This window comes from Salmo trutta, chromosome 3 (assembly GCF_901001165.1).
Source record: "Salmo trutta chromosome 3, fSalTru1.1, whole genome shotgun sequence".
Classification (NCBI taxonomy): domain Eukaryota; kingdom Metazoa; phylum Chordata; class Actinopteri; order Salmoniformes; family Salmonidae; genus Salmo; species Salmo trutta.
This window is the reverse complement of record NC_042959.1, coordinates 45,270,017-45,293,497: the sequence shown is the minus strand read 5'-3', so window position 1 is coordinate 45,293,497 and position 23,481 is coordinate 45,270,017. Positions and strand designations below refer to the sequence as shown.

The following is a 23,481-nucleotide window of genomic DNA, read 5'->3' as shown; positions in this document are numbered from 1 at the left end:
CTTTAGTGGGCAGTCGCATAGCTTTGTCAAGGGTTTTAGGGCTTCACAGATAATGGTAGATACTTCTCCTAGATTAAATATCACTTAGAAAGAACTTCTCGGGATATACAGTATGATGCGTATGTATACTAACGAGGGTGTGCTGTTGAGAAATCCCCCGGTGAGGGCTGAGAGGTATAAATAAACTCTTAGCCTAGGACCGGATGTGTTTCCATGGTCCCAGAGCAACTAAAAAATACAGCCTCAATGACTGGCACTCATGAGGTGCACATGAGGTCTGTAAGTTGCTCCTCTGTGTTTTGGCAGGGCCAATCGCTCTGCCCTCTCCCCTTCTCCCAGAGGACACTGAACAGCATCCAAAGTCAACAATCTGAACCAAACTACATGTCTCATTTATAACTCTCTGCTCCCCATGTGCACATGTTGCATATGTCCACTGTTTATCTTGAAATTCTGGAACTTTCTGTTATGAATACTGTCCCACACCAACACAGCTTTACAGACAGTGTTGGTGTTGGGGGGGATATGTGTTATTTTGTACACACTCATGGATCCTGGAATGATAAAAAGCACACAAGTGAATCAAATTGGATCCCTCCCTCCCTTACTCCCGGAATGTCGCTCGCAGCCTCCAGAGTAGAAGGTGTGGGAGTTGTGATTGTTTGCAGGAAACACCGTGGAGCTTTCCTCCACACCAGAGACTCAGTGCCAAGCCACTCACCCCAGTCCTTCTATAGCATCAGCCTACTACAGCATTATGAGTGTTTGTGTCATCTCTTGGACAACAGATAATGATTTGTGTGTGTTCAAATGTAAGCAAAGATCAATTGTAATAAAAAATGTACAACTCTTGAGTTACTGTAAAAGTAGGGTGACAACCCCCCCCCGGCACAATCTCTATGTTGTATTTACAATCTCTATATCTATCTACATGAGAAAGGATTGCTATAAGCCTTGATTAAACTGTGAACCACCTGTAAAACATGTTAAGCCTGAGCATTAGACTGATGAAGTAGGTACCAATTATGCAAAACACTTCAAACGTTCCATCAACCGTCTGGGAAACGCCCTCTGAATTCTAACCAACCTCAGAATACCACACACCTACTAGATACACACTATACATAATAGGTGTAGAAAGAAAGACAAATCCTACAAAAAGGCAGACCCCTCATGAACAACAGTTGAAATACTGCATTTGGCATGACCCCCAAAGGAAGAATTTGCTAGGTGTGGTTGCCTGGGGCTATAGTAAACACAAATGGAAAGTTTAAAGTTCAGAGAGGGAATGAAAGGTGATGCACCTTGTACGTGAGAGAGAGAGTTTTAATGGTTTTACTTAGCCACACCCACTTACAATGACACTGACCCGTTATATAGCTTCCTCTCTTATTTCTTATGTTTTCTTTATTATACAGTGTATATATATACATATATTTGTTCAGATTTGTTATTATTGGTTGTGTCATGACTCTCGCTCCCGGGTGGGGATCAAAGATAGCTGATAGATGTGCAGATGAGGATGTGCAAGTAGAAATACTGGTGTGCAAAAGAGCAGAAAACAAGAACAAATATGGGGATGTGGTAGGTAGTTGGTTGGATGGGCTATTTACAGATGGGCTGTGTACAGCTGCAGCGATCGGTAAGCTGCTCTGACAGCCGATGCTTGAAGTTAGTGAGGGAGATATAAGTCTCCAACTTCAGTTATTTTTGCAATTCGTTCCAGTCATTGGCAGCAGAGAACTGGAAGGAAAGGCGGTCAAAGGAGATGTTGGCTTTGGGGATGACCAGTGAAATATACCTGCTGGAGCGCGTGTTAAGGGTGGGTGTTGCTATGGTGACCAGTGAGCTGAGATAAGGCAGAGCTTTACCTAGCCAAGACTTATAGATGACCTGGAGCCAGCGGGTTTGGCGGCGAATATGTAGCGAAGACCAGCCAACGAGAGCATACAGGTCGCAATGGTGGGTAGTATATGGGACTTGGGACAAAACAGATGACACTGTGATAGATATGGGACAAAACAGATGTCACTGTGATAGACTGGATCCAATTTTCTGAGTAGAGTGTTGGAGGCTATTTTGTAAATGACATCGCCGAAGTCAAGGATCGGCAGGATAGTCAGTTTTACGAGGGTATGTTTAGCAGCATGAGTGAAGGAGGCTTTGTTGCAAAATAGGAAGCCGATTCTAGATTTAATTTTGGATTGGAGATGCTTAATATGAGTCTGTAAGGAGAGTTTACAGTCTAGCCAGACACCTAGGTATTTATAGTTGTCCACATATTCTAAGTCAGAACCGTCCAGAGTAGTGATGCTAGTCGGGCGGGCGGGTGCGGGCAGCGATCGGTTGAAGAGCATGCATTTAGTTTTACTAGCGTTTAAGAGCAGTTGGAGGCCACGGAAGGAGTGTTGTATGGCATCGAAGCTTGTTTGGAGGTTTGCTAACACAGTGTCCAAAGAAGGGCCAGATGTATACAGAATGGTGTCGTCTGCGTAGAGGTGGATCAAAGAATCACCCGCAGCAAGAGCGACATCATTGATATATACAGAGAAACGAGTCGGCCCGAGAACTGAACTGTGTGGCACCCCCATAGAGACTGACAAAGGTCCGGATTTGATACACTGAACTCTATCTGAGAGGTAGTTAGTGAACCAGGCAAGGCAGTCATTAGAGAAACCAAGGCTGTTGAGTCTGCCGATAAGAATACAGTGATTGACAGAGTCGAAAGCCTTGGCCAGGTCAATGAAGATGGCTGCACAGTACTGTTTTTTATCGATGGTGGTTATGATATTGTTTAGGACCTTGAGCGTGGCTGAGGTACAGCTCAGAAACTGGATTGCATAGCGGAGAAGGTACGGTGGGATTTGAGATGGTCGGTGATCTGTTTGTTCACTTGGCTTTCGAAGACTTTAGAAAAGAAGGGCAGGTTAGATATAGGTCTATAACAGTTTGGGTCTAGAGTGTCTCCCCCTTTGAAGACAGGGATGACCGCGGCCGCTTTCCAATCTTTAGGAATCTCAGACGATACGAAAGAGTAGACTAGTAAAAGGGGTTGCGACAACGGCGGCGGATAATTTTAGGAAACAGGGTCCAGATTGTCAAGCCCAGCTGATTTGTAGGGATCCAGATTCTGCAGCTCTTCCAGGACATCAGCTGTCTGGATTTGGGTGAAGGAGAAGGGGGGGGGGGGGCTTGGGCCAGTTGCTGCGGGGGGTGTAGAGCTGTTGGCTGGGGTTGGGGTAGCCAGGTGCAAAGCGTGGCCAGTCATAGATAAATGCTTATTGAAATGCTTATTGAAACAGTGTTTCCTAGCCTCAGTGTAGTGGGCAGCTGAGAGGAGGTGCTCTTATTCTCCATGTACTTTAAAGTGTACCAAAACTTTTTGGAATTAGTGTTGCAAGATGCACATTTCTGTTTGAAAAGCTAGCCTTTGCTTTCCTAACTGACAGTGTATATTGGTTCCTGACTTCCCTGAAAAGTTGCATATCGCGGGAACTATTCGAAGCTAGTGCAGTACGCCACAGGATGTTTTTGTGGTGGTCAAGTGCAGTCAAGTCTGGAGTGAACCAAGGACTATATCTGTTCTTTGTTCTGAATTTTTTGAAAGGGGCGTGAGTTATTTAAGATGGTGAGGAAGGCACTTTTGAAGAACAACCAGGCTTCCTCTACTGACGGGATGAGGTCAATATCCTTCCAGCATACCCAGGCCTGGTCGATTAGAAAGGCCTGCTCGCAGAAGTGTTTTAAGGAGCGTTTGACAGTGATGAGGGGTGTTTGTTTGACCGCGGACCCATAATGGACGGAGGCATCGAGGCAGTGATAGCTGAGAGGGCAAGTTGGTCAGGATGATATCTATGAGGGTGCCCATGTTTACGGATTTGGGGTTGTACCTGGTAGGCTCTTTGTTAATTTGTGTGAGATTGAGGGCATCTAGCTTAGATTGTAGGAGGCCGGTGTGTTAAGCATATCCCAGTTTAGGTCACCTAACAGTACGAACTCTGACGATAGATGGGGGGCAATCAATTCACATATGGTGTCCAGGGCACAGCTGGGAGCTGAGGGGGGCCTATAACAAGCTGTAAAAGTGAGAGACTTATTTCTGGAGAGATGGATTTTTAAAAGTAGTAGCTCGAACTGTTTGGGCATAGACCTGGATAGTAGGACAGAACTCTGCAGGCTCTCTCTAACAGTAGATTGGAACTCCGCCCCCTTTCTTGACAGAAAATGTTGTAATTGGGGATGGAATTTCAGAATTGTTTGTGGCCTTCCTAAGCCAGGATTCAGACACGGCTAGGAAATCAGTGCTGGCAGACTGTGCTAAAGCAGTGAATAAAGCAAACTTAGGGAGGAGGCTTCTGATGTTAACATGCATGAACCCAAGGCTTTTCCAGCTACAGAAGTCAACAAATAAGAGCACCTGGGACACACAGGACCTGGGTTAACCTCTACACCACAAGAGGAACAGAGGATGAGTAGGATAAGGGTACGGCTAAAGGCTATAAGATTTGGTCGTCTAGTGTGTTCGGAACAGAGAGTAAAAAGAGCAGACTTCTGGGCGTGGTAGGATAGATTCAGGGCATAATGCACAGACAAGGGCATGGTAGGGTGTGAGTACAATGGAGGTAAACCTAGGCTAGGCTGGCTAATAGAACGAGTCAAAATTCACCCAATGCTGAAAAACGTCTTTAGAACATTGGCTAAGCTGGAACGCTAGCACGAGCCCATAGCAAATGAATGGAATCGAACGTTCGCAGAGCCTGTTTTGACTGGAGTGAAGCTTAGAATTCCATTTAGCTTAAATGGCACCAAAAAATGTATCCCTTTTTATTTTACCACTACAATCTGTTCTTAGGACGAAACTGAAAAAGAACAACTCGTGTAGAAAATAAACATCCGCACCTCAATGGTGCCAAGTGTGCTTATGTCTGCATAATGAGGAAGCTGGAAAAAAATGGCAACTTCTGACTATTTCTGGTCTAGCGTTTGATAACAACGAGATACACTGCCCAGCCTTACATAAATCAATGAGGAGATTTTCATGATTAGCATGGTGTCCGAATTGAAAACATCAAAATATACACATTGTGAGATATTTGGCAAAATAGACAGACATACCTATATTTCCCTATAGTAAACAATGGGATGACCTCAGAGTAACGTGAGGATTTTTGTAATGTTTACATTTGAACTATAAACAATGTGAGCAGGTCTCCATTGCGAAGCTGCCATTGTGACATAGTAGAACAAAATGGGATTAGAACGTTCGGAAGGCGAGTTGGTGCCACAGTGCTCAATAGAACTAATAGGAGCTGGCAGGGTGAAAAATGCCCTAAAATAAGGCCTGGTTTTTCGTGATTACTTCAAAACTACGGCAGGCAGCTTGGATATATGGTAATATTATAAAACTGGGCTCCACCGCTGATGCAATTAACTACTTTTTATTAGAAAAAAGCATTGTTAAAAATGTCATGTGTCCAGCCTACCTAGGCATTGGGTGACGATGAGAGAGGCTGCATCTCTGGAAGTGCCAGTTAAGCTAGGTGAGTTCTCCGCATATGTGGGAGGTGGGGCAGGGGAGCTAACCGAGACATGTAGAGCGGGACTAGGGGCTCCTCAGTAAAACAAAACAATGAGAGCTACCCTAAACAACAGTATACAAGGCATATTGACATTAGAGGGGGGCATAAAGCAATCGCAGGTGTTGATTGGGAGGACTAAGACAACAACGGGTAAGACAACAAGGGGTAAACCAGCTAAGACAACAACAACAGGTAAATGGCGATGAATGGGCAGAGAGGGTCAGTTAGCTACACACAGGGCCTGAGTTCAAGGTAGGGGTCGACAGATAAACAAAATGAAGTACCGTGTTAATGAACAGTCCAGCAGACATCAGCTGTGTAGCCAAGTGATCATAGGGTCTAATAAGCAGCAATGGACAAAACAGGGAGCCGCTTGGCAGTCGTCACTACGCTTGGCGAGCGGGAGACACGGCACTCAGAGAGCTAGCAGGCCGGGGCTAGTAGCTGGGTCCTCACCGACATCAACGACGCAGAGGCCGGTTGAGAGCACATCAACAGACCAGTCATGATGGATCGGCGGGGCTCCATGTCGACAAAGGGTCCAGGCCAATTGGCAAGAGAGGTGTTGTAGTTGGTGTTCTTCGTTTGCTAGCCGGGGGAATGGGCCTAGCTCGAGGCTAACTGGTGCTTGCTTCTGGACAAGGGCGTTAGTCACGATAGCCACTCGCTAGCAGCTAGCTAGCTGCGATGATCCGGTGTAATAGTCTAGAGCTTGCGGCAGGAATCCGGTGATGTAGTGGGGGAAAAAAGCATTCTGATATGCTCGGGGATGTTATCGCGCTGTGCAGACTGGCAGATATTATCCGGGCTATCCGGGCTAAAGCGGCTGGTGTCTGTGCTAAAGGTAAAGACTGCTAGCAGTGGCTAACAATGACTAAATAGCTAGTAGCTAATTAGCTGGCTGGCTTCTGAAGGCTAGCTCCTGATGTTCCGGTTACAAGGTCTAAAAAAAATAGCAGATCCGTACCACGTTGGATGAGGCGGGTTGCAGGAAGGTACATTTCATTTGAAAATGGAAAAAGAGTTTGAAATGTATACAGAAAAAATGCAGAATATTTACACAGGACAAAAACAAACACGTCTTGCTGCTACGCCATCTTGGATAGAGGACTTAATGCCGGTCGTAAACGTTCTCTCTCTTGCCTTATTGAGAGTGGAATGACTTTAACATCAAAATATAGGACATTGAAACAATATTTCTCACAAAGGATGTGGGAAATGGTTGGTGGGGATCTAAACAATAAATAAACAATAAATACTATAGCTACTATTTGTTCAGAGAGTCTTGACAGATTTGCAATTCATATATTTGTGATATAAGTAATGACTTCCTTTCAAACCTTGGACACTGATTCAGATCCAAAGAATAACAACTAGCTTGATGTGAACAGATCATCCACACTCCCTCATGCCTCTCATACCACATACCATGACTGCTAACATGACTAGGATAGTAGCCAGCATTTAGAGGGTTAACCTCCAACACAAGAGGGCTGAAAAGAGTAAAGCAAGAATGAGAGAGAGACAGAGACTGTAGGAAGAGAGAGGGCTGGTGAGAAAGAACTAGAGGAAAAAGGAGATACCCTCTTGACCTTGACTCTCTTCAATTTAAGGTTAGTGTGTATTCTTGGAAGAGATTAACATTGAAAAGCCCATTCCCCTCTCCTGAAGTTCTCTTACCTTGCCTCCTCAGTCTCGTCAAGCGCCAGACTGCGATCAGGGTCACTATGTGCCCAAAAACCACCAGGGCGGGGAACATGGGTCCTGGGGGGGCTCGCCACAGCTGGCATTAGGACAGAGATAAAACTCAGGACAACTTTGGCAGCGCTGACAGACAGGTGGGAGGGCATGGAGTGAGAGGAGTGGGGCCGTGTGGGTGTGCCAAAGGAGAAGAGAAGGTGGGAGGGCGGTTTAAAAAATAAAGATGGGCAGTTTCAACCTTTCCCGGCCAAAACAGTGAACCCTTAGCTTTCTCACTTGCTGCTACGCCCTCTCTTCTTTCAACACTTCTTCTGTCCCTCATCTAGTCCTCTGTGTTTACAACTCAGTCTCTCTCTCTTCATTTCTCTTGTCTTCCTCTCTCTACATTCTAAATGTATATTTCTATAATGTATGTGTCTGTTCTTTAATAACCAGCCCACTCCGTGTTTACAGTATCTGCTTTCACTGCAAAGGGCTGTCTAAACTAAAGTGTATCTAGTCACACTGGGCACTTTACTAGACTCTGTTCATTAAACATACAGAGACACACACGGAGTCACAAAGGCAAGTTAGACTTCAAATGAAGGAACAGTTAAAAAAAAAACTACTGTACCACTGTAAAATGATGTCAAAATCCTCTTCTCCCTCTTGAAATAGTAGCACTAAAACAATCTGATAATATGGTTATAATTTAAGTAAACATTGACAGTAGGTGGAAGTTTACATTGAAAGTACTGTGTTTTTAACCACATTGAATTGAACCCCCTCTCTGACTCATTCCATCCTAGAGTATCAATGTTCTTTTTGTTCCCCGTTCTCTCTCTCATTGCAGCCTAATCACTAGTATGTTCCCCAATGAATGATCCCCCTCTTTTTCAACCTCTACACATACAGTACATCGTAGTTCAACTAAACAAGGATCTAGTTCTACAGTATTTCACAAAGAAGCAGGTGATGCAAATGTCTTTGTTAGGTCAATTAAAGCAGGATTGGTTGGTCTGGAAGTGTTACCTAAATGGTCCTGTCACTGAGTGATTTCAAAAGAAGAAAGCCCAGCCCGAAGTAAGAATGATAATCATAGTAAGGCCCATCATCCGAGGGTAAAGGTCTTTACGCAAACGTTGTGGCATTCACATGCATTATTCAAACTCTGTCTCCGAGATGGAGAGGGCAGCGGCATGTTTACCATACTAGCCCATCGATTACACTTTCACACATGCCCTATGTACAGTATCACCTCTATCTTGCAAATACTTTCCTTCAAGAATAAGAGTGAACTAAGCACAGACAATTTAAAGTGTCACCAAATAATCCTGCCTTCTAAATCTCTATGAAAGAAACAGATAGACTACCAGTTAACTTGCTTACACACAACAACAATCCCAAATGGCCTGGCGACACTTGTGGCTTGAGCAAGACAGGAAAACAGGTGTAGGCTTTATTTGTCTTTTTTAATTTTTTTATCTATTCAGTATTCACAAATAGCCTGGACAGACACAGAGAGCCATCAAACGCAGACATGATTCGCAATTCAAGTCTGCCATAGTGCCAACAGGTTTAAATATGGAATAGAATCCCTACTTCGGTAGCTGAAGATTGCGGTTAAGCGGCCGTGGTGTTTATGTGTGTGCGAGTGGGGAATGTGTGTCTGTGTGTAGTACGGATATGTGCCCTCCCCCCTCTCAGCAACACAACAACATTTCACACACCGCATTTGCCAAAAACACACAGACGGACAGCCAACAGAGAGACACTGACCACAACAACAGTCACCCTAGTCGGTTGACCTACCAGGTATGATCTTCATCTATGTTGTCAGGAAAAGAGAGAGGAAGAGGAAGCAGGAGGAACAGAGAGAACCGAATCAGCGGGAATGAGGGGAAAGAGGAGGACTCCTGTTTGTTTGCTCTCCGCTGCCCCGTTTCTCCACCTTCTTAATTTTAACAGCCCCGTGCCTGCTGCTAGGATTTGTCAGCCTGCTCTCTAGTGGCATCACAATTAGAAGGGGGGCAAGGGGGGAGGAGGGGGCCGTGAAGGGGGAAGGAGGAGAGGGGGAGGCAAGGGGCGGTATTGAAGCTTACGGTGGGGCTATAAATACCAGACAGGGACAGATGATCACACCATCACAGTTTAGAAGCTGATGGAACCACTCTGGCGGCCATTTTTTGCTGCAGTATCTCACTACGCCAGGCTACTTTTCTTCTCAGATGAGGAGATCTTTATTCAGTGAGATTATGTCACAGGTTTCAGCCGGGCCAGGAAAGAGACCTGACCCATTTAAGAGGAATCTGATGATGTATACAGTTTGCCTGAGCACATACTGTGCCTACATACCTGAAGTATGTCCATCAGCTAATACTGTCAGCAAATAATAATATAGCCATCATCTAATACCATTACGATCAGTTGAGCTTTCTGCCAAAAGCCTATCATCTATGTGACATGAAGACACAAGTGAAACATCAACAATTGAAGCAGTACAAATGGTTCTCATAGAAGCACTGTGTCAATTACAATGTACTCTAACATAAACCTGATGGAAAAGTGAAAACAGAAAAACACAAAACAAAACGCCCAAAAATGACAATATCTCATATCCAGAACTGGAACTACTACTCAGGCTGGCTTGGTGGTCTTCTTTGGCACTGGGTTAGGAATGTCAAACTTAACTGTCGAAATGCCAGTGAACACACTCCAGTTTAGTGAGAGATAGATTGGCATGACTTAATCCAAGCCTCTCTAACTAATGACCCCCTGATGCTTTGGGGACCCCTGCAATGTTTAACATTGGCTAAATATAGCAATTTTTTTTTTTATTGGTGGCTATGCATCTAAGTGTGCATGTGGCATTGTGAATTGCAGTATTGACAATGTATGTTCCGTTCACAACTTTACTTTCTTAGACACATTTTCGTTGGTCCCCTATGTTTGAGGATGAAACGGGCCTTTCTAAAATCATTATTATGTGTTCAACGTTAACTAGGCCTAGTCATTCGGAGCTCTGTAAAACTGAAAATACAGTTACAGATATTGAAGATTTCAATATTTTGTCTGCTAGGAACTAATGTTCTTATAGGATTATCTACGGTCCAAACACAGTTCCTAGTGATATTGACGTGGAATATTTCCACCAAATTAACCAATAAAGAGGTGCAGTCATTTCTGAAATAGAGCTATATTACGACACCCCTTGGGGGCTCATAGAGTAGTCCAAAGACATGACCTCCTATTGGCCTTTCTATATGTGAACAGATAGATAGTTAGAGCGTTGGGCCAGTAACCGAAAGGTTGCTGGATCAAATCCCCGAGTGGACGAGGTAAAAATCTGTTGTTCTGCCCCTGAGCAAGGCAGTTCCCGGGCGCCAAAGTTGTGGATGTCGATTATGGCAGCCCCCGCACCTCTCTGATTCAGAGGGGTTGGGTTAAATGCGGAAGACACATTTCAGTTGAATGCATTCGGTACAACTGACTAGGTATCCCCTTTCCCCTATAGTTCACCCTTGTGGTACCCATACACACATCACTCACATTTCTGGAGTGATGAGGAGTTAGTGCCTAAAAAGGCTTTGAACATTGAAGACCTGAGAAATACAGCTATCTTTAAACCTTTTGTAAAGTCATTTTTTATAAAGGAGTTTTTTTTCAACAGAAAGACTGGATGTAACAAATACAAGAACAGTGTCCAAGAAAGGCACAAAATTGGAACATACAGAATTGTTCATTTAACTGACCATAAAACCACATCCATTTTCGACCAAACCATAAAAGGGCCCTATGTATAGACATGTTCTATATGTCTAATGAAGAAAGCTCAGATATTCTCTCTAAACCATGGAGTCCCTCTCTGCTCTAGTTAATGTTCCATCTTGACTTAGAGAACGTCAGGTGGGTATCTGCTGACAAAACATACTGTTACAGTTTGGTAGGTTTGTGTTAAAGGTGAAATGTTTCCTTTGAAATGAGTAGAAAAACCCTATAGTATTTTGTATGTGGGTGGGTGTTGTGGGAGTTTGTTTGTACGTGTGTGTGTGTGTGTCTGTGTGAGCGTGCACGTGCACATGTGTGTGTACACATCACAAAATCAACATTTACTTTTTAGAATCCGTTCCCTTCCCTCCTCTCAACACCCAGGGGAGGATAGTCATACCTGAGCCACATACAGTGCCTTCAGAAAGTATTCATACCCCTTCACTTACAGTATTCAACATTTTGTTGTGTTACAGCCTGAATTCAAAATTGATTTCTCAACTATCTACACACAATACCCCATAATGACAAAGTGAAAAGATGTTTTTATATATTTTTGAAAATATATTGAAAATGAAATACAGAAATATCTAATTTACATAAGTATTCACACCCCTGAGTCAATACATGTTAGACTCACCCAGTCTTTCTGGGTAAGTCTCTAAGAGCTTTCCACACCTGGATTGTTTAATATTTGCCCATTATTATTAAAACAATTCTTCAAGCTCTGTCAAGTTGGTTGTTGATCATTGCTAGGCAGCCATTTTCAACTCTTGCCATAGATTTTCAAGACGATTTAAGTCAAAACTGCAACTACGCTACTGAGGAACATTCAATGTTGTCTTGGTAAGCAACTCCAGTGTATATTTGGCCTTGTGTTTTAGGTTATTGTCCTGCTAAAATGTGAATTTGTATCCCAGTGTCTGTTGGAAAGCAGACTGAACCAAGTTTTCCTCTAGGATTTTGCCTGTGCTTAGCTCTATTCCATTTATTTTTATCCTAAAAACTCCCTATTCCTTGCAGATGACAAGCATAACCATAACATAATGCAGCCACCACCCATGCTTGAAAATATGAAGAGTGGTATTTAGTCAGGTGTTGTGTTGGATTTTCCCAAACATAACGCATAAAAGTTCATTTCTTTGCAACATTTTTTGCAGTTTTACTTTAGTGCCTTATTGCAAACAGTATGAATGTTTTGGAATATTATTTATTTTGTACAGGCTTCCTTCTGTAAATTAGGTTCGTATTGTGGCTTAACAACAATGTTGTTGATCCATTCTCAGTTCTCCTATCACAGCCATTAAACTCTAACTGTTTTAAAGTAACCATTGTCATCATGGTAAAATCCCTGAGCGGTTTCCTTCCTCTCCGACAACTGAGTTAAGAAGGACACCTGTATCTTTGTAGTGACTGGGTGTATTGATACACCATCCAAAGTGTTATAACATCACCATGCTCAAAGGGATATTCAATGTCTGTTATTTACCCATCTACCAATAGGTGCCCTTCTTTGCGAAACATAAGAAAACCTCTCTGGTCTTTGTGGATGAATCTGTGTTTTGACCTTAGAGATAATTATATGTGTGGGGTACAAAGACAAGCTAGTCCTTCAAAAATACAACTTACAATGTGACTTGTTAAGCACATTTTTTACTCATAAACGTATTTAGGCTTGCCATAACAAAAGGGACTGAATACTCATTGACTCAAGACATTCCAGCTTTTCATTCATTTGTAAACATTTCAAAAAACATAATTCTACTTTGATATGACGGGGTATTATGTGTAGGCCAATGACACACAATCTTATTTTAAATTCAGGCTGTAACACAACAAAATGTGAGAAAAGTCAAGGGGTGTGAATACTTTCTGAAGGCACTGTAGCTTCTAAGATATGTTATTGACCAAGGACCAAAATCCAATATGTACCGTGGGAAATACCTAACATCAGCTCATCTTGGACTAGTACTCATTATAGGAACGTATGCTATTGATTTGTGTGTTTGTTCCATAGTTTAGACTACAGTGAATTAACTGTTATATGGAGGCAGTAGATCTCCCAGTCACTCTGACGTGAGCCAGCCAGGCTGCACTCATTACATTGTATTACAAACTATAATTAACGCTGGTTGTTCCAGCCGCCTTTTTCCTCCATGTGAGCCAGCTCTGCTCCAACTGGCAGCCACTCTGCCTGCCTACGCTGGAAGACAATACCCAGCAGGCTCCTGTAAGAGGACTTTGTATATGTTACACAACATTTATACACTTCAGCGAAACATTATACTAGTATCTACATTGTTTAATTGTTTGATAAACATTCCTACAATTGGATCAGACCCGTGTGACATCAAGCATGTGATGCAATTTACAATTCTGTGCAAGCAGACGAAGTACGATCTCTCATTTCATCTCGTTATTTTGGAAATATGGAGCAACGCGTGTTTTCCTCATCAGGCGGCCTGTAAACACACAGGTGCCATCCCAACCCAGGAGACATGCCAGGTGGTGTCAGTGGAAAGACATAGGAGCAGCTGAGCTACCCAACTTTGTTTTGAGCACAACAGCAAAGCCCAGATTTACAGCCTTACACTGTATTCAACATGCTCATAGCTGCGATGTCACAACACAGGCTACTGATAGCGTGACGGCTAACAGTGCTCGACCCCCATGTTTTTTCACTCACGAAAGGTCAGGCTCACACACTCACATACGCTCCGCAAAAATCGTGAGCCATTAATATGAAAAGGGACAGAGGAGAATCCTCAGTTGCTGGTAATTTCATATATTACACAAATATGTGTGAATGCCGTGCACCGAGTAGGGAGAAGCCTAGGAAAACAACATGACATGTCTGAAATATGAGTTGGGGTTAGGGTAATGGCATGTTGTGCCCCACTTTTACATGGTGCCAGCAGGCAGCCCCATTTATCATAAACAATGTAGCTTTTGTTTGAAAATGCAGTGCTATTCATTCATCACACATGATTGCAAATGTCACAGACACAGTGTAAGTGTTTTCCTGGGATTTCCCAGATCAAGAGTCACGGTTGGCTTGGCCTGATGTATAAAGAGCTTTAAAGCGACAAGGTACGAACCTGTCAATGCCAGATCTAAAGTTCCCTGTTTAGATTTCTACCTAAGCCGTATTGACAGAAGTCTGAGAAAGGGTTGACTGAGTTCTGAGAGTCTCAGACAGTGCTACGGTAGCAGTATAAAAGTAGGCATGGTGCAGAACAATCTGAGGGTATTACTGAATCTTACAGCTATATAATTAGACTTCATACCATCAATACTTTTAATACTAATACGCTCTAGGATCATCAGACGTGAAGAGACACCCACATACCAATGTGGTGTCTGCTAAACATCTCCATTTGACGGCATTTTCAATCCCTGCCGGATATATTCCTTCAAATAGATACCGTGCCTAACGTATTTTACGGTATGATCGACAAACTCCATGATTGGTCACATGACATGCATTCCAAAATGAAGAAAAATAGCCCAGAGAAAGGCACTACGCTTTCACAGTGGTATTTCTGGGGTAATTCGCGTATACACATGGCTATTATGAATCCTCCACTGTAGGTGGCAGCAGTGAGTTAGCAAACATTGGTATTATCGGTGGTTAGGATGGCACTCTGAAGCATGATGGGCTTTCCTGCCCGATCAGTTATACAGCTTTTTTTTTAATCCCATGATATTCACATAAAGAGCAAGGAACCTTATTTTCTTTACATTTTGCACTGAAAGAAAAGAAAAGGAATGGAATGCATACAGTATAACAATATGCCACTGGACATTTTGAAGAAGATTTTGCATCCAAGCGTGTTATTTGATCCAGATCTCAAATGCTCTAAATGCTGTTGGCTGGGTGATCTGTAAACACACACTAACCTCGAATTTCTGAAAGTGGAGTCATTCTCCTGATGACTAACACAGCTTGACCACTGCCTGTCATATGAGCAATGCTGCTAATTTACACCAGACCTGCAGAAGCAGTGTCACGTGTGGAACCGAGAAAACACACCCAGAATAGTACAGCTGTGGTATGAGCAAACTATTCCAATTTCCTGTCTGTTCGCTCTCTCACACAACAGTACAGACAACGCCCATGTGTACTGCTGTCTCTTGCCACTCTGTGCAAGGGTTATATGCTACAGTATACACCCATTAACACCCACATAACACATCTCAAAAACCAGTGTCAACCAACACGCATCTTGCTTTAATAACAGCAAACAGCAGAGAAACAACGATTTATACTTTCAGTTCAGTCAAAGCCAACAACACAGGATAGCATTGCCAACATTTTTATGCACATTCCAGCACTTTTCATGAGCCAATCTGGGGTGGGGGGTGGGGCAGGGAGCTGTCAGCAGGCGTGATAACATATTGTTCAGAAAGCCCACCTAACGAAGCCTGTTGTTAGATAACACATACAACGGCATACTATTATCTTACCCGAAAGGGGAAACCAGGAACTGGAGACCAGCGTTCCAAAAAAAATATAATCACAGTGCCAAGAACACAGCCTTCCTGACTAAAACAAACACACACAGAGAGAGAGAGAGAAAGTGTCCAAAAGCACCACACCCCCTTCTCTCATTCATTCTCTTCTTCCCTTTATCACGCAGGTCATCTCCACGGAGAAAAGACAGGAGGGGAGTAAGCTAGGCGTAGAGCAATAGCCACACCGCAGGAATTACTGCAGGTCTGAATCATTTCTGGCAGGGAGACAGTGAGTGTGCATTGCTCAAGTCTAAAACCAAAGTCATGTGGCACTGAGGTCTGTAGAATAAAGTACGTGTTTCAACATGCTTCGTATGCTACCATATGCTGTTATGCATGGACATCTATCACATTTGTCACTTTGTAGCGTGAGTTATCTCCCCGGCCAGTGAAACTAAAGTAGCACGCTCTCTCTCACAGATGCCTAAATCACAGCTTCATCGTAATTGGTTTGTACTCATTCGTCATCTCACTGAAACTATCCCTAATGAGCAACCGACTCTATAATAGAATAGATCAAACACAGAAAACTAGGGTTTGGGACTATAATACAGATTTTTGCTCACCAACGTAATACCATAAGTTCAACTTCAAATGATATACTGTGAAGAGAAGTATAATAACCTAAAACACTGTTTATACCATAAGCAAATAGAACATAATAGCACATGGTAAAAGACATGGCAGTGCCATCACCACAACGCCCACCTACGACTTCCCACAGTACATACAAGGGAGGAAACCTTGGCAACTGCAGTGACATCACACATCAAACACAAATGAAAGGAAGTAACTAGGGGGAAACAAGAAATTCTCTCAAACCTTCTATGAAGTTGGGGAAGGTCTTCTCCTCAGGTACGTCCAGGGAGTGGTCCCAGTCATCGTCGGAGATGGTGCTCTGGGCGGACTCGACCACCGCTCCTCCGGCCAGGAGAGCCCGTTCAACGGCCAGTGCGTGCAGGACATCAAAGTCCAGTTCTTGCCCTGTTATCTCAGGTACAACAGCAGGAGGAATCTCTCCTCCAGCCACTGCCTCCGGGCTAGTGATGCGCTGCACCTCAATCACCTCCTCCACCACTACTATCTTCTTCCTCATGTTGGCCTCGTCTACAGGCTGGTCACAGGTGTACTCCAGGTGAGGCTGTGCTGGCAGAGGGGTGGTGGCTGCAGTGGTAGCAGGGATCTGTGGGGGTTCCTTGTTCTTCTCCTGCTCCGAGGCCTTGGGAGGAACAGATAGACTTGTCTTCTTCTCCTCTGTGCTCTGTGCTGCTGTTAGAGCGTGTTGTGCAACAACTCTGGGAAGCTCCCCCTGCTCAGTGTGTAGGCTGGCCCGTGCCTCGGCTCTGGCTGACGCTGTCTCTCCGGCTGCAACGGGTGCTTCCCTTGCAGAGGTTTTTGATTTTGAGTCCTCCCGTTTTTTTCCAGCAGAGAGCTGGGCAGGCTCCGCCTCTCCTTTGTCTAAAGCAGGGGCCCCAGCCTGCACAGCTGCTGCCATGCTGGTTTCCTCAGACCACATTCTTTCCTGAGGCATCTTTGGAGAGCAGTCCATTACTTTTGCCCCAGGGGTGTTTGGGAGGTCAATCTTAACGGTGGCCCTGGTCATCGACACCTTCTCTGTTGGTGATAATGTTTTAGCTGCAGGTGGGGATAATGATTTTGTGGTTGTGGTCTCACAGTCTGGGGAACAAACCTGCTTTTTCTTTTTCGCTTTTTTTGCCTTTGATGAATCAACCACAGCTGTTTCTATAGGGGCTTTAGCCTCCGGCACTATGGCAGGTTGTGGTGGTTGCGGTGGCAGTGTAAAGGTAATCTCCACAGGTTTGAGGGCTTCCTGTGTCATCTCCATCTTTATGGTCTTCTGCACTTTCACCATTTCCACTTTAGTGACACTCATCTCTGACCCGTGGGTGAATCTTCCAGATGAGCCTGAGGTCACTTTATTGGTCGTCTCAGCCTTCTCCTGCACTTGAGGGGCTGCAATGGGATGGGGTGCAGCTTGTGATACTATAGACTTAGTGTTGCTCTGTTCCACTGCTGGTTTGGGGGTCTGATGATCAGCCTCATTTGATTTTGGAACCTCAGCCTTAGTTTCTCTTCGAACCTCAGCCTTCGTTTCTTTAGTGGATTCTGGTCCCTTGGGCTTTATTGATGATATAAAAGCTGGTGGGGGTTTGGGGGGCTCCTGTGTCTCTTCCTCGGGGGTCTTCAGTCCTTTTTCTGGGGACACCTTTGTGACATGTGATTCAGCCATCACAGCCTTCGTTATTTCTCTGGGAGATTTTTTCTTCTTCTTTGAGTTGGAGCAATCTTCAATCATCCCTTTTTTAGTTTCAATAACCTTTTCAATAACCTTTTCAGTGACAACACTGTCTTTGACATTGACCACTGATAAGGGATCAGTGATATCAACTTTGAATGATTTGGTGGGTTCGGTTGAGAGTTTGGGGGTCTCTTGGGGGACAGTCATTTCTGATGCTTTCTTGGGTTCTGGAATCACCTTCACTTCTGTTTTTTTCTCCTCAATCTCTTTAGTAGGGGGCAGGGGTGCTGGGATGGCTGGCTTACTGAGTACAGGTTCAGCAGAGACTTTGGGGGCCTCCTCAACTGCTGCAGCTTTCTTGGGCTTCTCTTTACCTGCTTTATTGAAAGAGGATTCAGTTGAGACCTTCACTGCTGCAGCCCCAGCTCCTGCAGCACTAGCTACTGCAGTAACAGCTAATGGGAGGGCTGTTTTGGAGGAGACTGACTTGATGCTGACCTGTGATTCATGTGTTGAAGTAGAATGCTTCTGAACCGGAACCACCTGGGACCTTTCTGCACGAACCTTAGTGATGATCTTCTCCTGGGAGGACACCACTGCTTTACTGCTACTAGCCTCAGTGGTCTGAGAGAAGGTAACCGTGGAGGACCTCTTCCCCTGGCTTTCCTCCATCATTGAAGCCTCAGTGCGGAAGCCCCGCCCCTTCCACAGGGGAGGCTGGGCCTGGGACTCAGATTCCCATGATGCTCTTGGTCTGACCGGCTCGGAGGCCATCGGGCGACCTCTGAACCTTGGCGTCCTGTCAGAGGGGCCTTCCTCCTCGGCTGCATCCAGCCTCCTGTGTCGGTAGACCTGGCGCTCAGCCATCGCCTCCTGACTCTCTTCCCTGCCAGGTTTGGGGACATAAGATGTGGGGCCGTCCACTGACTGGACCCCACGCGCTGCCCTTTGGGCACTGGCCAAGGTTGCTGTTGGACGGTGAACCCTTTGCAGGGAAGAGGGGACGATCTCAGCAGGCAGACGGAGGTAGTCGCGCAGGTAAACAATGCCCTCGTTGGTCAGGTACCAATAGAAGTGCCTCCAGGCGAAAGTCTCCCTCAAGTAGCCCCTGGACTTGAGGGAGGCCATGGCGCGGATCACCTGCAGGTTTCCCACGCTGGGGATCTCTGGGTGCTTGGTCTGGGGCCGCTTGTCTTTCTTGGCCACCATGACACCATGGCGAAACAGGAGCTCGTAGATGGCCCTCAAGTCCACCAAGGGCATCACCATTCCGGCCACCATTGTTGCTCTGTGTGTGTGTGTGTTTGTCTCTTCAAAGTATGACTAACAGCAAAGCTGGAGCCACTCCGCCAAGGGAGAATGTATTACAGGATGACCTCACTTCTCAGTCTCTGAAAGGGTCCAGTGGCTAAAACCGTCTGCACGTGCTTTTCAATCCAATCACAAAAAGTATGAATAAATCCTCTTATTTTCTCTTATTGCTTCTTCTTCACTCTCTTCTTGTTGCCTTTGAGCGCGTGAGGAAACAGAGAACGTTTTTCTGAGAAAATGTTGTGAAGAATCCAGAAACTAAGTCAAAAGAATACTGTTCCCCCCTTCAGTCAGACTTGCTTGGAAGTGAACAGACTCCGGTCTGATGCATGCAGCGGCAGTGACAGAAGGAGAGAGAGAGTGTGTGTGTGTGTGTGTGTGAGAGAGGGAGAGAACGAGAGAGAGGCACTACTCCAAACGGCTCCTCCTACCTTCTCTCCACAGTTGAGGAAAAGTTGGAATGGAAAAAAAACCTTCTGAGTAAACAAACTTAAACAATGACAGAAGGCCGCAAATGACTGATGAGGGGGTAAATAAATGTGTGCAATCGAGATTAGATTAGGATACGCGAGTGAAAGAAAAGTCAAATGAATGGAAGCTACTAACACACCTCTGTAGTACTTGAGCATATGGAGGGCTGTTACTAAAAGAAGACGCCCACCCACATACGTGTGCTCGCACAGTCACTCACTGTTGTAGTGGGTTGGAACAGGAAAGATTAGCTAGCGACAGTAAAGGGAGACACCCTTTAGGCATACCATCCTACACTGCAGAGACACACTAGACATTTACTTACGGGAAGCTTGTCACCGTCAACTACCCTGGTTTACACATTTCAGATCCAGTATCACTGACTGCATGACTTTTGCCCTAGACACAGAGGATCTGACTGAGAACCGCATGTCTCCAGACCCCATGCCTAAGAAAGCAGAAATACTTTCTTCTTGAATGCAGTATGACATATATAGATAGTGTGAGGGATAAAAGAGAGATAGGCTACAGCCACAGCTACGGTAACGTGGACATAAGATGTGATGTGACCGACTAAAACTAGATTACTGTAACTTGATAGTTAGACAAGTCACGGTTGAAAACACAAATAGCCCTATAGACTGAAATGATTTCACTAATCAATCTTGTTTACGAGCCAAAGAGGTATAGCCAGATCCCACTCATAAAACGAATCAAACAATTGATTTAATTCAATTCCATTCACGTCAGTGTTTTGTTGGTCGATTACACAGTCAGCACCAGGTGGAGTGGAAATTACATTACATTTAAGTCATTTAGCAGACGCTCTTATCCAGAGCGACTTACAAATTGGTGCATTCACCTTAAGATATCCAGAAATAAAAGAGTCCCACCAATGGAACCCATTAAAGTGATGCAACAGGCTGTAAGAACCACTTATTCCCACTGTCCAAACGGCTCATATGGAGGGTTCATGCCCTGATATAGCCAGTGAACTTGTATAGCCTGACTCGACTATATAAAGAGCCTGTGCATTATGGCTGCCCTTTCACAGCACCCAGTAACATGATATCAGATTACCTTCCCCCGAGATCACTTCTCTCTCTTCAGTGCATCTGTCTCTCTCATCTATCGATGTGTCAGAGAGAGTCTCTAGTGCATTCACGTGTGTAAGAGAGAAAAACTGGACACCGTGCCCTTAGGGGAGGAGATCGAGGCAGAACATTTCATTAGTCTAAATTAGATTCTGTTCACCCATTTATCAGGTACACGAAAAACTTGGGACAGAAACTCACTGAGTAGTGCCTGTATGTGAGTAACGCCTGCGGCGACAACGAAAAAGAGCCATGAGGAAACTCATAGGCTACTATTTCCAACCACAGTGCGTTGCAGTCAGATCCAGATCCATACACTGAATTATTTATATTTTTGTTCCATTGCCAGTGTTCCAGTTCAGAGTAAGTCAAATAGAGCTCGCCAGCTTGTAGTCCTAAAACCCGGGAATGAGTTACCTCTGGTTCGTTCAGCCATTCCTATTGGGAAAATGAATGGGGAAAGAATAGGGTTTTGGGATAAACGCCCAAAATAAGGTCAGAGGTTAACACAGGCTTAGGAAATACGTTTTGTTCTATGAGATAATATCAGTCAGTTAACATGACCTTTATGAATTATGATTTTTACGATTACATAAATGCTTCAAAATTCACAAGTGACGTTAGCTGATGAAGATTATCTCATAGAACAAAACGTATACCACAAACCTTACTTTTGGCGTATATCCAAAACCCTACAAAAACACCATTCATTTCCCCATAGGCTTTGTCCAAGGACCCATGGTGGAGTTAGTGCCTACAAAAAGACACCATTACTATTTCTCTCTATATCCCCTTTCAGGGCTGCAGTGGGCCATAAATATGTTGTTCAGGGCAGCTTGACTCTATTGTCACTTCACAGACAGCTGTCTGCAACAGTTAGCATTGCGCTCTCTGTCAAACTATACAACCATTAGGCGCAAGTCAGCCTCCCATCACCAATCAAGTCATCCTAAATAATCACCTGATGTAATTGCGCTCTTTAGGTCTGTATTTTAGGAATACAGACAACTCGTTAAACCTAACTGCATGCAATTAGATCCAAGGCGTTCATTTTAAAAAAGTGCCTACTGCCACAATAATAGCCTACTTCATGAACACTGAAGACTTGTTTTTATGCGTTATATAGGGACAAATTGAAATGTTTCTAAAAAAGGAACTATAAAAAGCATATGCATGAGTAGGGTAGCAATTGAAAGAAAATACTGGAAATTGTCCGACCAAAAGTGAGGACACAACTGTTCACCTGACACAAGACTGAATCCAAACATTACAATGTAGATTTTTTTGTGCATTTTGACATTTACTGTACTTTTCACAGCATTTGTCAATCAATAACAAAATCTGAAAATACTCTGGATATATTCAACATAATAAGAATATTCACTGTAGTTTTGGAGTAGGGGCAAGATAAGAAAAACATGATTACAAGGGTTTGAGTGAGAGGTCTAACTGGTGTCTCCAATTGGCCACACACCTGTCCAAACTGGGTAATTTCAATGCACTTTTATGACCCAAGAAAATAGTTTTCAACTGTAAGGGGCTTTTTTTTTTTTCTCCGAGCTTTGCCGCTGAGGAACTGAAGAAAGCACACTTGTTGTTTTGTTTGGAACACAGCTTTGTGTCCCCACCATCACACAATTACTGTTGTTGTTTACATAATCCAAAAACGTTCCATTATTAATCGCAATCTGGGTCAGGTGGATATCATTTGAAAGCTTATTCTATTGCCAACATGGATAGCTAAATTATAAAACACCGTAACCTTTTAACATAACATGTCTTTACAGACACTCAAGCCTAGCAACTCTTTCACAAGAAGTGGCGGTGGCCACAGTTAATAGCGTAAAACCACAAGGAATGCTGAAGGTAACTACTGCAAACACATTCCTTGCGATTACAAAAGAAATGGAATGGATGATCATTGACATGCTACAGTCTGCCTAACCACAGAAAGGAAGGTGGTGCAGGTATGCATTTGTACGCCTATTAAAAGTTGCAATATGCAGAAATCCCTTCGCCATTTCCTGGTTGCTAAAATGCGATGTGACAAAACAACTGTAGAGAATCATTGTACCATCTAAACCGCTGTAAAATATATTTTCAATTACCAAAAATATTGTATTTTCAGCTGTTTGAAGCTGGCGTACAAAACCGAAAGTAAAAGAAGCAAAAACGAAACTTAAGCAAGGGAAGCATAGAAATAGCTCACATAGAACAGATCTATCGCTTCATAGACTTGTTTTCAATGATAACGACAGATCTATAAGTCGCTATTTAATTTTTCCTTTAAAAACAAAATGTATCCAATTAATCATCCATTTCAAAAGGAATAACTGCATTCCTGCACTGCATCATGATCTATCAGGTTATAATGAACAGAGATTACACTATTACTTTCTTAAGAAAATGTGCTCCTGGTTAAAAACTATAAACTGGCAATAGACACAATTTCACTGTGCTATGCCATGTCCCCTAGTTGTGCCCCTCTACCCATGCCAGCACTCCTCATTAGGGATAATTTGCATCCACATGCCCTGAACCCTCCTCTTAGAACTGCCCATCAGTGGGATTTCATCCACTGTTTGTGCACACAGTGCTAACTGAACCACCCAATGTCTCATGTTGACCTATGAACTGGCTAAATGCCCAGACCCATTTATAACCCCTTCCTCAAAAACATGACTCTCTATAACACAGCTGACCATCAATTAAGTCTTTCAACATGTCATAATGGTTGCAATTGCGTTATGATTGCTGATACTGTATGTTTGCATTATCAGACAAATGAATGGTCAGAAATAGA

The 23,481-nt window shown here is 43.9% G+C and overlaps 1 protein-coding gene across 12 annotated transcripts in view; it reads right to left on the bottom strand.

Annotated features, from left to right (window-relative positions):
* Positions 1-23,481, bottom strand: part of LOC115176026 (plectin) — a 188,675-nt gene that overhangs the window by 67,134 nt on the left and 98,060 nt on the right. For 6 of the 12 annotated variants that reach the window (XM_029735756.1, XM_029735764.1, XM_029735781.1 and 3 more), the window contains exon 1: positions 16,365-19,098. The exons of 5 other annotated variants lie outside the window; for them this stretch is intronic. In XM_029735756.1, the coding sequence (XP_029591616.1) occupies positions 16,365-19,083 (2,719 nt within the window). In that variant the 5' untranslated portion in view covers positions 19,084-19,098. Of the gene's footprint in view, positions 1-9,071; positions 9,103-16,364; positions 19,099-23,481 lie in introns of those variants that run through there. One more of the 12 variants, XM_029735892.1, reaches the window with a different exon arrangement.